The following is a 15044-nucleotide window of genomic DNA, read 5'->3' as shown; positions in this document are numbered from 1 at the left end:
CACAGCAAATGGAAACACGGCAAACGTATCTACTGCTTCAGGATGAGAATGGGGCCACCCCTGCACCCTGGCAGGTCCCCTCCTGCAGCTCTGGGCCCCCCCTGTATGGAAGCTGATAAACTAAGCGAGCTCCCGCACTTTTTCACCCCTGAGCCGCCTTCACCCCTCACAGAAACCCAGCGCAGCCGTCCGTGCTCCGGAACAAGGCTCCAAACCTATCCCCCCGCCGCCTCGGGCCCTCCTGCAGACTCCTTCGCACCTGACCTGCCTGCAGCCCTCACAGCAAATTAAAGACTGAGGCGGGCGTCAGCACCCTGAAGGCGAGCCTCTCCCGCTCCCCGTGCCGCCAAATCCAGGCTACGAGCTCCCCTCAGCTCCAGCGAAGCCCGACTCCGAGACTCCCTCCCCCGGGGCCGCCCTCACACCGGCCGTCAGCGCCTTCCCGCTCTGAGGCGAGGCTTCTCCCCCGACCACGGTCCCGCGTCTGCCGCCACCCGCGAAAACCTCTCCGGGTGCGTGCGAAACGCTGACAAAAAGGCTGCGCAGCTGCCGGGCGCCTTTAGGACGTGACGTGGGGAAACATTTTAGGTACTTTTACGGAGAAAAGCGACGACCAAAAAAGAAACTGAAAGTGCTTGATACCTCTTGGCGCATCTTTTCTCTTTCCCCAAACCCCCTTTTTTCCTCTCCCGCTGCCCGGTAAGGAGGAGTCCCCGCGGACCGAGCGCTGCCCTGCCGGGGAAGGGGAAGGACAAGGACGGACGGACGGACGGACAGCCGGACAGACAAACCCCGCGCGGGAGCCGCCAACTAAAGCGAAACCTGTCCCCGGCGCATGACGTCTCGCCCCGGCAGTTGTTGGGGTCGGTCTCCATGGCGGCGCGGCGCCCGCCCCCGTTAAAAATCCCCGCCTCGGCGGGGCGGGGACGCTGCTGCTGACGGGAGCCAAGATGGCGGCGGCCGCCTCGGAGCTGCTGACGGGATGGTGCCTCTTCGGCCTGGCGCTGCTGGTGAGAGGCGGCTCTGCCCCGGGCGCGCACCCCTGCCCTCCCCTTCCTTTCCTTTCTCTGTGGGGCCGGCGGGATCCCCGCCTTCCCCTCCGCTAGCCGGGGCCGGCTGCTCCTTCCCCCTCGGTTCCCCTTCGCTGTTCCAGCTCTCGGTTCCCGCCTGGCGAGGCCTGTGCCTCACCGCCCCTCCGCTCCGGCAGCCAGCGCTTCCCGCAGCTCCCGGCCGGTGCCTCGGCGGCGGTGCCGGGCACGGCAGAGCCCAGGGCCGAGGGCGCGGGGCTGTCTTGCCTCCCTTGCCTTGTGTTTTAGCCCGTTTCGCGTGTGAGCGCTGCTCTTGTTGCTCTTGCCGAGGGGACAAAGGGCGCGTTGGGCGCGGTGGGTGTAACGCTGATGTGTAGGGCTCAGGTGGGAAGAGGGTCGGCGCTGCGCCGGTCATCGTTACCAAGGTGCAGGGTCTGACTTCAGCTTTCTGGCAGCCTTACTGTGCAACTGTCTTTCCCTGTGTATTTCAGGCTATTCTGATCTTCTGCTGGGTTTACGTGCGCAAGTACCAGAGTCGGCGGGAAAGCGAAGTGATTTCTACCATAACAGCTATCTTTGCGTTGGCAGTTGCTCTTATCTCATCAGCGCTCCTGCCAGTGGACATCTTTTTGGTTTCGTATATGAAAAATCCAAATGGCACGTTTAAGGTATGTACTCTTAAAAATGTTAATTGCCTCTTCAAAAGAAGCACTTGTGTTGAAAGAGGATGCTCTTAGCTTGTCTAAGTGTTTAAAACCAGTGCTAATACCTGTTCTAGTGCCGGAGTTTTTTGGAAAGCTGAGAACTAGTACTGTGAATACAACACTGAGCTCTGTGTGTTACTTCAACTGGATTTCAGTTCTCATTTCTATTATTTTTGATGTTCTACTGATTTCCAAAGTCTCATTCCTTTTATTGTGCTAAAAGGAGTGTGTATACCATCCTGAAGGTATAAATGAATCTCTTAAATGTTGCTTTTTAGTACATCATAATGGGGCATAGCAGAATGGAATTTGTTGCCATGTTGTTCAGAAACAGACTGTATTGCCCATTTGTAGTGTAAGATTATTTTGCTTGTCTTTTTTTGCCAGCATTCTCTTATTCTGGTATTGAAACATTAAGACTTACAAAGATTTATAGTGTTAATCTACCTATAATGTAGAGCCTGAGTTAATATCCATTTTTTTAAAGAGGGGAAGCTGGTAAAACCCTTGGGGTAGGGAAATACAGTAGTATCTCTTCCTCACTGATACTGCCTTAACTGAACTACTGTTTTTATAAACTTAAACTGGAGGGGGGTTGCTGTGCAAAGTGAGCTCTTAATGAGATGAGTACTCACTGTAGCCTGCCCTGAGCATTACTTGAGTAAGAGTTCTTATCAATGCTTAAAGCATTGGCCTTTTTAATTTTCAAGGAGGGCTCTTGAGGGTAGTGACCCATTGTTGTTGTGAGGACACTACCATTGACAACAGGTTAAACTGGAGCATATTAATAATTTGAGTAACAGCTTAGTTTGGTGTGGAGCATACCTGGATCTATAACAAAAGATATGATCCTGAAACAAATGAGGGAGTGGGCAGAGGGTAAATGCCTGTGCACTAGATAGACTCAAAGCCTATATTCCCTTCCTGCCCTACTTCCAGAGGAAAACCTAGGTCCTGCCAGACCCTTGATAACACTTCAGAACTAGCCTGCAGCCAATGCAGGGGCTTTTGGCTGGTGCTCGTGTAAATGCAAGTCATAAGAAGCCTTTAGAATTGAGCTGTGATGTGATTTTTTTTTTTTTGTCATGTTTATCCCTCAGTGATAATACAGGATAAATTAACGTATTGTTCAATGTTACTGTTAAAAGTTTGTATCTTCAGACCTTGTTTGTTCAGAATTAGAATACATCTAGAAGATGGAAGAGACCTTTCATGTGTCACAATACTAGCAGTTCCATGAGAATAATACTGAGTATTAAGAAATATATTGAGCCTGACTAGCTAGAGAAATAAGAATGATGTAACTAGCTCCAGCTGAAAAACGCACATCTCCAGGGGACTAAGCAGAATTTCCTGTTGCAAAGGAGACCTGTTTTGTTAATGTATGCTTTCTCTGATTTGAGAAATCTGTGAGGAGAACAGAAGGCGAAATGTTTTCATGCAGTTGCTACAGTCTTGTTTAAGGAAATGTGATGAATAGAAGCAAAGTTACTGTACTTAAAATACTGTTTTTCTTGAGCTAGATTTCTTTGTTAATGGCCACATACTGTGATATGATGGGGTGGGTAGATTTGTTTAGAAACTGTACCTGAAAGCAAGCTTTCATGCTTGTGGTAAAGCTTCTGTTTCTTTAAAGTACCCTTTTGCCTATGTTTCTGAGGCTTCTTGGTCCTGCTTAGTTCCTAATGTTTGTAGGTGCTGCTGATGGCCTGTTGAAACCAAATTGCTCTGTGCTGCCTTACAGAAGAATTCTTCCTTTTAAGGCTCGGCTGAATGAGTTTCTAGCTTTGCAGCAATAACATGAGATCTTCTGTTATTACTACACTTGATCCAACACAAGTGTTGAAATTGTGATACAGAAATATCAATGTGGCCATCCTGATAAAGCTGAGTGGATCTGGGTCCCTTGGAACATACAAACCTATATGTAGACACACAGCTTTATTGATTTGATAATTTCAGTTTAGGAGTAATGGCAAGTTAGGAGGTTGACAGCATCTTACTGTGAGATCTTGAGTTGTTAAACCTTTTAACAGTCTCCTGAGTAACATGTGCTTCTTTTCTGCTACTGCTTCAGAAGTAGGACAGACTGGATTGGGTTCACAATATTTCCAAGAGACCACTGCCCTTCCTCTGGAGCATTTTTTCAAACCCAGCGCCTCCAAGGCCCTCTCTCTGATGCTGTGGTCTGAAGGACTATGACTGGCAAGGATCCTTTGTTTTGGATGGCCAGAGTGAGTTAAGTCTTCACTAGATTGCTCTTAGTGAATTTTTGAGGCAGATCCAGGTAGCAGATGTGGATAATATTGTCTGTAGATAAATCATTAGTTCATCAAAAAACATTCCACTGGATGATTTCAGAGCTTATGCCAAAAGAGTAGTGGCAGTTATCCAGATGCTAGGTAAACTAATTTTTTTTCTGTACATACTTTTCTCCTCTACCTCCCAACTGTAATTCCCAGTATCAGTGTTAGAGAGATGAGGAAGTCAAGGATGCTCAACTTGTAAGGAAGAGGTACTATATGTGGACTTTCAGTTAATTTTTAATGCATCTGACCCTACTGTCAACCTGTAGATATTCTTGAGGTTTTTCTGTGAACAAACTAGAAAACTCAGGGAGAAGCTTGTGATACTAATAGCAGAGGTTAAATTGAAGGCATAGTCTGATGTTCCAAGGTGTCTTCCTTGACAAGGGACATGCGCTATTCCTTGGTCAGTCTGTGTTAACCTTGAGGTTTTGTCCATTTCAACAAGACTGTTCAACTTAACATACTGTTTATACATCTTCCAATTAAGATGAGTTCCTCTTTACTGTAAACAAGTAGCTTGTGGCATTTGGGACCTGTTGGTGTCTTTCACCATCTTTAGTGAGACTTATCAAATATTACCTTAAAGCATTTATTGTGAGTGAACTAAGCAATTTTGGTATTAGAAGGTTTTGCACAGTAACTGTGTAGTCCTTTAGGAAAGGAGCAGTGGTCCATGGATTTGGGTGGTCATTATTCCAATGTACAATAGAATTCATTGCAACACTGCTTTTTCTGGAGGCTGAGAACTTTGATTCATAGTGTTGTTAAGTAGGAAAGCAGGCTTTTGGTTCTAGTATTAATCAAAAGAACTTGAGTATTACCTTGTAAGTGAAGTCCTGATAATATTCACCAGCACCACTTTTATCTTGAAAGTTTTGGCTGTTCGCATTGACAGTGCTTTAGTTTGTGCAATGGACCTCAAGTATATCTAGTTGGATCTGATCTGTTTGATCTGAAAACTTGTTTGATTTATAACAAGCACTTAGGAACAGAAAACTTCGCCCTAGCTTGAAGACTTAAGATTACTGCTGGAACCCTGACCTACAAGTCTCATAAATATTTAAAACATAGTTGATGCTGTCTTGCAGCAGGAAGACTGCTTGAAACAAGGATGTTATCATCACTGTGCTGTCTTTTTTTTATTATTCTGTTGTTGATGCAGCAGAAGGAAGGGGATGAGAACTTCTCTTTTTGAAACATACGGATTCTTGCTACAATATGAAGTCAAAAGCCAGTTGCATTTCTTTCAGTCTCCTTAGACTGAACACCTCACAAACCTTGGGTCTGTCTGAGCTGTTAAAAGCCAATTGTCTCCTTAATGATTCAGGGAGTAGCATCTGTTTAATGGGAGATCTTTTCTGCAGACCATTCTATTAAGATTTTTTGCATCCTGGGGGAAACTCATTATGTAGCTGCTCAGAATACAGAACCACTAGACATGTCAGGTTTTTTATTCTACAAAGGTGTTGGCTGAGAAATCATTATCAACTGAGACCATGCTTCCTGTCCTCAGTAGGAATTACTACTTGTGAAGTAACAATACTTGGCCAAAATATTAATGGTAGCCAGATGTGGCCGAGATGTATGTTTCTGGATGTTACTCTCCATCTGGCAGTCAAAATCCTGATTGTGTCCCATTTTGGAGGTAGCAAGCTAGAAGATCTGAGACCTGGTTATGAAATTTCTTTATATCTAACCATGCTATGACCCTTTTTCCAGTCTTTGGTATTGTATCTTCATTTTATTAGGTAAGCTTTGGGAGAGGTTAATCAGCAGAATGATGGCTTCATTTACATTTGATGAAACATCACAGGTACTGAAATCTGGAATGTTACACCACTTTAAGCTTTATTAAGGTACATTTGCAGAGAATGGGAGCTCTCTTCAGTGGATACTCAAGACATTCTTGCAGGGTCCAGCAGTGACAGAAATGTCCCCTTTAACAGGTACAAAAGAATGAAATTCATGGCCATTCCCTCACCAAAAAGTGGGGAAGGTCAAAAATGTCAGATTAGCTTTTATTGCTTTTGTTTGGGAAAGTTATCTGCACAGTTTGAATAGTACTGTTCTGTTGAAAATATGTTAACAGAAGTCACTAACCGGACACAGTTGCTGGGAGAAGGAAGACTCTGCTCAATGATTACTGGGGGAAGCAAGTGTTCTTCATATTAATTTTCTATGAATGTAATTATTAATCTTTTGAGGGAGTTTTGCTTTGGCTTTAGCATTTAGGTGAACTGAAAGTGTCTTAAACTGCCTTTTTTATATCCTTATTTACATAGCAACATTTTACTAATAAATTTATTTTTTACGCTTCTAAGTGTGTTTAAATTTCCTGAATCCTTCAACATGGCTTGTGTTCAGGAATACCTAAGAATAATAGCTTAATGCAGGCCATCATAGTTGTTGCATGTATCCTAGCAATTTGTTGATTCCCTTACCTGTCAATACAAGCATTGTTACAGGTTTTTTAAAGGTGATATGATGTATGATTGCTAAACTGCATGGAACAGAATGAAGTACAGCAGAACGGTGTAGATGTTAACAGAATTTGTGGTCACGCTTTCACGTTTTAAACTGCTGTTGAAGGCAGCAATGAATTCGCACCTTCCTAATCTATTGTGCTTCTAATGTGTTTGCTGTATATATTGTAAGCTTGGGCCATAGTGGGTGGAGAAGAAGACAGACTAAATCTAGAGGCTGTCCAGATGAGTTCTCAACTGACTCCTGGATGTCCAGTAAATTCATATACCTATCAACTTGATATATCAGCACTGCTGTTGAGGTAGCAGTGCTTCTCACTTTTGACAAGACAGTGCTGCTGTCACTAGCATTTGAAACGGGTCAGATGAACTGGTTATTGCTTTTGAGTTGCTGATGACACATGCATATGGATAATTTGCCAGTAAGAATAGGGATTTTTACCTCCTTCGGTTGTGTGAATGTGGGGCTTCCGCAGCTGACAGAAAGCTGGCATAATAGATATGGCATACTATTAAATTGGCTTGCATTACAGATTCTTCGTGTGCAGAGTACTGTGAAGTTTGTAAGTTCAGGCACATGTACGCAATGTTGAAATGCACACATCTTTGTCTTTACATCTTTTCATGTAAGATGATATCTCAATATTTTAATATGCTGTAATGTAAGTTTCCTAGTATATTACTCTGGTCCTGTGCACAACTTAATTTGAGCAAAAAAATGAAAAGCAATTACAGTGTTTTTAAGTTCTACATCTGTATCCTGTTATAAATCATATGTTATTAATGCTTTTCTGGAGTTGTAGGAGAAGCAGGTTTTTGGCAGTTCAGCCCTGTTGTATTTCAATTACTAGCTCTTCCTGTGAAGTGCTGTGTCACTTAAACTTCAAGTCATACTGTTGCTTTTCTTGCTCATTTTTGGTTGGTGTGGGCTTTGAATGTCTCTGTTGCTCATAGGAGAGACCTTTTTCAAATACTTACTTGGAAGTAAATAGTGCCACCTGTTCAGTTCAGTCTTGCTTTTCCCTTAGGCATAATTAAAGCAATGCATATCCTTAATTTTTAACACTAGGCAATTTAAACCCTTTAATATTCTGTGTATGTATTCTTATTATAATCTAATTCTTTTGTGGTGTATTTTCATTCAAATGCCTAGAAATTTTTCAGTTGAAATGCTGTTGGGCTTGAGCCTGACAGTCTTCAAAGATTAGGCTTACTGTGTACCTGACAGATACTTAACTTAAGGTGTTTCTTCTGTCCCTTTTGCTAAAATATTTTTCGTCCTTTCTTTTTGCTGATTAGATGACAAAATGCTTGTATACTTTTCTACTCAAATTCCAGTTGGATGATAATCTAATTTATTTCGGACAGTGAACTTTAAAAAGTGGACTACTGGAAGTCTTAATATATTAACAGGAAGGAAGGTGGTGCTCATTTTTCTGAGATAATAGAAAAATGAAGAGTTTATTTTATGTCATCAAGCCCATATTCCATGACAGTTTAGGCAGTTCTGAGAGAACTGGTAAAGCAAGTGTTGAAGTTCTTTAAGTCTTATCATGTGCAGTCTTTAAGGAGTATGCTCACTTGCAGTTTTCCCATGCTTTGTATTAGTGCATGCATCTTCACAACAACTGAAAGGGCTTGAGCTTACTAGTTTGAAAAGAGCCTACACATAGAAATTAAAAGGAGCTTTGACAGTACTGGATCTTTTCTTTTCTCACCAATTCAGTTATGTTGCTGTGTCTCCAAAATCGCTAGCTTTTGAAGAATTTTGCTTCCGGAAAACTTTCTTGATCTTGACTACATGTAAATTAGATCCCACAAGACTTGAATGATTCTGGAATATGTTTAAGCTGTACAGGCAGGCTTGTACCTCTGGATTCAGTCCCTGAGTTTGGCTGGCAAAGATGATGTTACAAAATGTTTAGCTTTCTTAAACCAATAGTTCTTCCTGAGGAGAAGAAAAAAGGGATGGGGGCAAGAACTGGACTTAAGCCTTCCGGCTGGGTGCAGTTACCAATGTAGCTAGAGCTGTATTTTCACTTCCAGCCTCTGAATGGTTCCCCAGACTATGTAATGCAGTTCTGAAAAAGATCAACTTTTGCTCTTGTTCAAATAAGGGATATCAATGCTGTTACATTTGGGGAGTTGTATGATCTAAATCCTAACATGTATGGATGGGTGTCCCACAGTTCTGTGGTAAGATTTGAGATATATTACTCTACAAATTTCGATTAAGAATTATGGCATCTTGGTCAGCATGTGGCTTTTTGGATAGGAACCTCAGGAAACCAGTCTGCCCTTTGGTGTTATGTAAAGAGCTTCAGTGCTTAGGCCAGAAACTCAAGACTGGCATACAGTTAGTGTCTAAGCTCTGCTACTCTGCATAGTATCAAGTAATCCTATAACTTTTTTCTAATACCTGATTTAGGGTACTGTTTTCTGAAGCTAATTTGAATATTCTTGTAATTCAAGTTGTGGTCAAACTAAAAAGTAAAGGATCATACTTCTGAAAAAGGAGGTGATGGCTTAAACTGGGTGGATAACTAATAAAAGTGTGTAAGCTGCAACTGAGCATAATAAAAAGCTATTTGCCACTCTTACGTACTGTTGCATCTGTGTATATAAATTTTAGTCATAGCTATTCTGTGATAGAAAAGCTGTGTGCATGGTGTGCACTGTGTACTGTGTCCAGCTCTGTGGCCCACAGTGCAAGGAAGACATAGAGCTGTTAGAACAGGGCTACAAGAATGGTCAGAGGGCTGGAGCACCTCTCCTGTGCAGAAAGGCAGAGAGAGTTGGGGTTCTTCAGCCTGGAGCAGAGAAGGCTCCAGGGAGACCTTATAGCAGCCTGTCAATGTACAAAGAGGGCTTATAATAGAGATGGAGAAACACTTTTGGTCAGGGCCTGTGACGACAGGACAAGGGGCAACAGTTTTAAACTGGAAGAGGGTAGATTTAGGTTGGACATAAAGAAGAAATTTCCTTATGGTGAGGGTGGTGAGGCACTAGAACAGGTTGCGCAGAGGTGTTGTGGATGCCCCATCCCTGGAGGTGTTCAAGGCCAGGTTGGATGGGGCTTTGAGCAACCTGGTCTAATGAAAGATGTCCCTGTCCATGGCAGGAGGGTTGGAACTAGATGATCTTTGAAGGTCCCTTCCAACCCAAACCATTCTATGATGATATTAAGAGATCTGTTACCAAGATACTGTGGGAATTGGCACAACACACTTGAGAGTTGGCAAAACTACTCTTTTATGTTCTTTCTGGTCTATAAAATCTTTCCTTTGTGAAACTGTCCTGTGCTTATTCCTGTATGCCCAGTCATTTGCACCTTTGCTAGCACTCTGCAGCTAGTAATTTTTTTGTAAGTAGTACTTTTTATATCTCTCTATGTATTTGTGTTTTTTAATTAGTGATTCTCTTGTAGTGTTGCCAAATATAGTAGTAACTGTAGGAAGTGAAGTGCTGTAGAGATTCTCGAAGAATATGGGTGTTTATGTACTAGTCATAGCTAGATCTAGATGCTTGAAAAATAGATGTTTGATACTTTAGAAAGGGCCATCTGTACAGAATTAATTTTTCTTCCTAATTCAAAGTCCTGACAAAGCAAACTCTGCTTATGAAATTTGACTCTGCCCTTTCTATTGAGTTACATCTAGAAACATTTTTATCTTGATTATCTGACTTTTCTTTCTAGAAGGTGTTCCCAAACTCTAGTTTGTGGTGCCATTTCTGTGACTGAAATTCAGTAATGTGGATATCGGCCTCAACTGGGATTTTGGGGCTGCTCTTTAGTAATTCCCAGTGTCAACCTTGCTGATAAAAAAAACTAGAGCTTTTTTGATTGAGAGATATTGACTTCAGTTGACTTGATTGGGTCCCTCCATTAATGCTTTGCACATGCATATTTTCTGAGGAGTTGCGAAGCAGATTTAAATGTGTTGATTATAAAATTAAATCCAATGCATCCAACTACAGGGCTGGGCAACTTGTACAGCTTAGTTGTCTGTGTAGTCAAACAAACAACATTTTCATAAAAATAGGTATTTGGAGTGCCACTTAAATACTAAGTACAGAACAAAATTAAGTTGTTAGCTGCTAAAAATGATAGTCACTAATAATTTTGGTTCAGTTGTGCACTGACAATATAATGTATGATAACTAAAGATTCTTAATCTGAAAAAAGAACTTTGAGGCTAACAGCCAAAGTGAGTATAAGCAGCAGGGATACTACTGTAGTGTCTGTCCCCTGAAATGCAGCACATTTCTTAATTGTCTTTGTTAGGTGAATTAGCTCTAACTTAAATTCCAACGCTTCAGGGGCAAACTGGGTGCTTAATGCTTTTCTTTAGGCACTTGATGAGAGCAGTTTTTTCAGTTCTATAAGAATGCTATTGAATGAAGTGTTCTTTTGTTTCATTTGATGTTAAATGCTTATATTTTTTATTACTAGGACTGGGCTGATGCTAATGTTTCAAGACAAATTGAAGATACTGTACTTTATGGATACTACAGTAAGTATTTTTAACTTCTAAATTTTTTTCAATTAATAGGACCTTTAAGTGAAGGCATGAAGTTTTTAAGAGTCATACTGGATTGTCCATTTTTGTTTGAACGTTAGTCTTACATTTAGTGCCCTTCAGTGAGTTTTTTTATGTTCAAGAACCCCCTAAAAATGCAAATACACTGAAGGCCAATCCATGAAAAGGCTAATGGCTTCTGCCATATAATCTACTGTTAACCTGTTCCCTGTGTGTTTATTTAGAGATCCATTAATGGAAACACCTGGTTTTGCTGTAATTTTTATGGCACTTAACACATGCAACAGTGTGAAACTTGCCTACTGTGTATAAAGTGTATGCAACTGGGAGTGTAACACTTGTTTTAAGTGTTCAGATTCAGCAACTATCATATTCAAAGTAAGAGCTACTGTAAAGGAGCATAAAGGAGTTGATTCAAGAGTGGCATGCCTAAACAAAACTGAAGCAAAAAATTAATTGAAATCAAATCTAATAAATAACTGTTCATCAAACCTAAACCTATGTGTAGTTTTAGATCCGTTTTAGTTGTCCTTATGGAAAGTTCTATGGCTAATGCATGTGTGCGAGAGGTAGCTATAGAAGAGTGATGCTTATCACAGTTTGAGTGAAATGCCTGCCACAGTCAGTGATACGAACTCAGAGGTAGTTGCCTGCTTTTGGTCATATGTCCTAAGACTTGAAGGTTTTTTCTCTTGGAAGACTATGGATTGGTTCTTTTGAACATGTTTTTTTAGATCAGGAAATAATTGGTTCTAAATAATAGACTCTTTTTTTTTTTAAGTTACAGAACGCTTATTGCCTGCCAGTGATAGTGACAGAAACTAGAATGTGCAGTTTCATGCTAAGTGAAGCCTAAAGCCAAAAGTAGTAAGAAACTTCTGTTTTAAAAAAAACCTATTGTCTGGAAAGTTCCATCTTCCACAGAGATTCTTCACTATAGAATAGTGGAATTGCTTTGTATTTGCTTTCTATTCTTGTTCGGTTGCTAACTAAGGTCTTGTTTAACAGCCCAAGCATTTCACAACTCTTAATGTGGAATGGTCTTCAGACTCTTCTGAGGACCACTTCATAGATTTGTGAGACTGGATGTATTTCCATAAAAAGTTTTGGGCTAACTGAGTCTAATTTTTAAAGCAAGATGTCCCCTGGTAAATCCTGAACTAATTTTTGGAATAGATTTGAGCCTAAACCTGAAAAACTGCTTTTGTTTTTAGCCTATCTGGACAGGTCTACATGAAATACTGTAGGACTAATGTTTTATTTCATAGCATATCCTCCAGATGGTGGTAGAGATTTAAAGATGGTTTTAGAAGTATTTTTCTTACGTGATCTTAATTTGAGGAATAAATGCAAATTTTTATAACTAGAGCTACATTGAACTGAACAATAATAGGTAACTTATTTTTTAGAAGTCTCTATCATTCCTATATAAAACCCACAACTTAATGCCTCTCTCTGCATGAGCAGAACTGAAATCTCCTTTTGTACTTAAGGACATGAATACCAGTACTTTCTTATCTCTTCTGAAAAATGCAGTGATAACTATATAATCTTACTTGTCTGCTGTAGCTCTATTGGCAACTTATAGTATGAATAATTGGTGCACTTAAGTCACTGTCCTTCAATCCAAGTCACTTCTAATTGTAGCAAGAATTTCAAAGATGTGGTTTAACTGGTGTTTCAGAATATTAAGGATTATTTTACTACCTGTATTGCAATTTACTGAGAAAGCTGTCACTAAATGTAGAAAAGCTTTTTTTTTTCCTTACAAAGTCATTAGTCCCCATGAGCAATGTTCTGTGTCTCATACCCAGCTGGTTTCTTGGCTAGACTGATAAAAAAGTAGGATGGCTTTGTACTGGTAGAATGATAAATGAGGTAACTTTCAGAATGAAGCTTGAAATAATTGTATTTTGAAGTGGGACTTCAATAGCCTAAAAGCTTTACTTGGGAAACCAGTCTACTGATTGCTTTGAAGCCATAGTGGCTTAGTGTGTTAATTCTCATAAAACCAACTGTAGTAGAATGTGTCTGCCAGTACTTGAGTGATTGAAGAATGATCAGCAGTTGGCAGATGCTCTAAAACAGCATGTCAGCTTGTGTTTGGAAGGAAAGCCCTTTTCAGAAAGGGTTATAGTTGGAAACTGTCCAAAGGCAGTTTCCTCTGTACCACAGAGAATCAGGCTGAAACAATTGACAGTAGCCTGGAACTGTGTTCTGTAGCTCTTTCCCTAGTAAGTAAATCCTACCTGTTGGAGTCAGCTTGATGTTCAGTGTCCTGTGGTAAAGTTTTGCGAATGGTGCAAGGATGCCATCAGTAGATCCCAGTCTTTCTCTGAGGTATACTGAGGTCTCTTGACCTGCATATGTTAAGTGTCTCCCAAGTATAGTGTGGCAAGGACTGTCTGCTAAATTCTATGGGGATCTCTTAGGGTGTGCTTTAAAGTCTGTGCTAAACTCCTGATTTCCCATTTCTTTTTTCTTAAATAGAAGTATTTTCTTAAGTCAGCAATAGTTATTGTATGGTGGTTCCTAGGTTATAAAAGTTCTTGAGTAAGAATTTATCCAATTGGTGTAACTTGGATGATTTTTGCGTGGAGTTTTGTCTGCTTATTAAGTGTTTGATACTGAGTCATTGACAGAAAGACTCGGGTTTCTAGAAATCAGGTGCAAGTCAAATGTGGCTACATGTTTTCAGTGTCTGCCCTTATAAGACATGCTAAATACTGTGGAAGACGTGCATAGCTGTACTTGACAAATACTGTGGAGTTACCTCTATAGAAACACTCTCCTACTAAGTGTGACTGTTTTGGTGTTTTTTGAGCTGTGGTGTACCAGAACATAAATTGAAAGTCTGTTATAGTATTGACAGTTACTGTGGTGAATTGCTTTAACTGTCCTGCTTCAAACAAGTGTCTTCTGATGACTTGAAATTCACTACTGTTCTATATACCTTACCTTTCACTGGGGAAAACAAGATGTCTGGTTTTGCAGTCTTGATAAAAAATTGTTTTAAGAAATTTTTAGATGTGAGAATAATGTATTTGGGAAGAAACACTCATCTAAAGTTTTCTGAAGTAGCTTGTGTCTCCTCAGCAGGAGAATTGAGGGAGTATATAACAAAGCATTGTTTTAAACAGCTTAGTAGCCTTGATGTTATGCAAGGCACCAGTGTATGATAGCATCTGGAAGAGCAGAAGTTTTGTGTGATGGAAGAGACTAATGATCATATAAGATTCTTGAGCCTCCTGTAGTCTCTCAAGGGGATTTGAGGGACTGTATTGATCTTGGATGCTCTGCTTGAAATCTTCCCAGTTCTTGAAGATATTTTGGTTCCTTCTACCTACTGCATTTTGCTGTTCTTTATTGTTCCTAGTGTTGTTCCTAGTTGCCCTTGCGTACTACTAGGAGAAAAAAAAAACAAGTCAAAACATACTGGAGGGACCATTGCTATAATTTACTTGAGGACTGCTACCAGGTAGAACTTTCTCATAGTTAAGGTGCCTTTGTATTGGTACGGTGCAAACCAGCAGAAAATGAGTCATTTTGACTTGAGATAAGAATTGTTCTGAGAAACATCTTTAAAACAAACCTTACCAAGGAATTCTTGCTGAAGATTGCTTAGACTCTGTGGCAGGAACCATTGTTGTACTGGCTATACAGTGAAGCACTTTCCAGTGGTAGTGCTTCAAGCTTCTGAATCAACTGAGAAAAATGTTTTGAAACAAAAGTTGTACTTTTGAACCAGAGAAAAGAGCAGTCCCTGATTTAAAACTAAAGTCTATAGAATTGCAATAATGAAAGCTGAGACAGTCTGTCATGTCACAAGGGAGTTAGGGGGAAGGGAATATCTTTGTCACCTGGTTGACTGGCTGTTTACTGCTTCAAGACCTTTGAGTTTGAAGGTTAGCTTTCCAGGGAATAAACAGCCTTTTTAATGGGCAGAACAGGCAATTAGATGCTTGTCTTTGGGTAACTA

The 15044-nt window shown here is 40.7% G+C and overlaps 1 protein-coding gene across 1 annotated transcript in view; it reads left to right on the top strand.

Annotated features, from left to right (window-relative positions):
* Window positions 1-873: 873 nt before the first annotated feature.
* LMBRD1 (LMBR1 domain containing 1) overlaps window positions 874-15044 on the top strand; it is an 83857-nt gene continuing 69686 nt past the window's right edge. Inside the window, exons 1-3 of the mRNA XM_069804591.1 lie at window positions 874-1010; window positions 1520-1696; window positions 10978-11038. Coding sequence (XP_069660692.1) covers window positions 951-1010; window positions 1520-1696; window positions 10978-11038 — 298 coding nt within the window. The 5' untranslated portion in view covers window positions 874-950. The remainder of the gene's footprint in view (window positions 1011-1519; window positions 1697-10977; window positions 11039-15044) is intronic.

This window comes from Haliaeetus albicilla, chromosome 17 (genome assembly GCF_947461875.1).
Source record: "Haliaeetus albicilla chromosome 17, bHalAlb1.1, whole genome shotgun sequence".
In the NCBI taxonomy this organism is placed as follows: domain Eukaryota; kingdom Metazoa; phylum Chordata; class Aves; order Accipitriformes; family Accipitridae; genus Haliaeetus; species Haliaeetus albicilla.
This window is presented reverse-complemented; position numbering and strand designations above follow the sequence as displayed.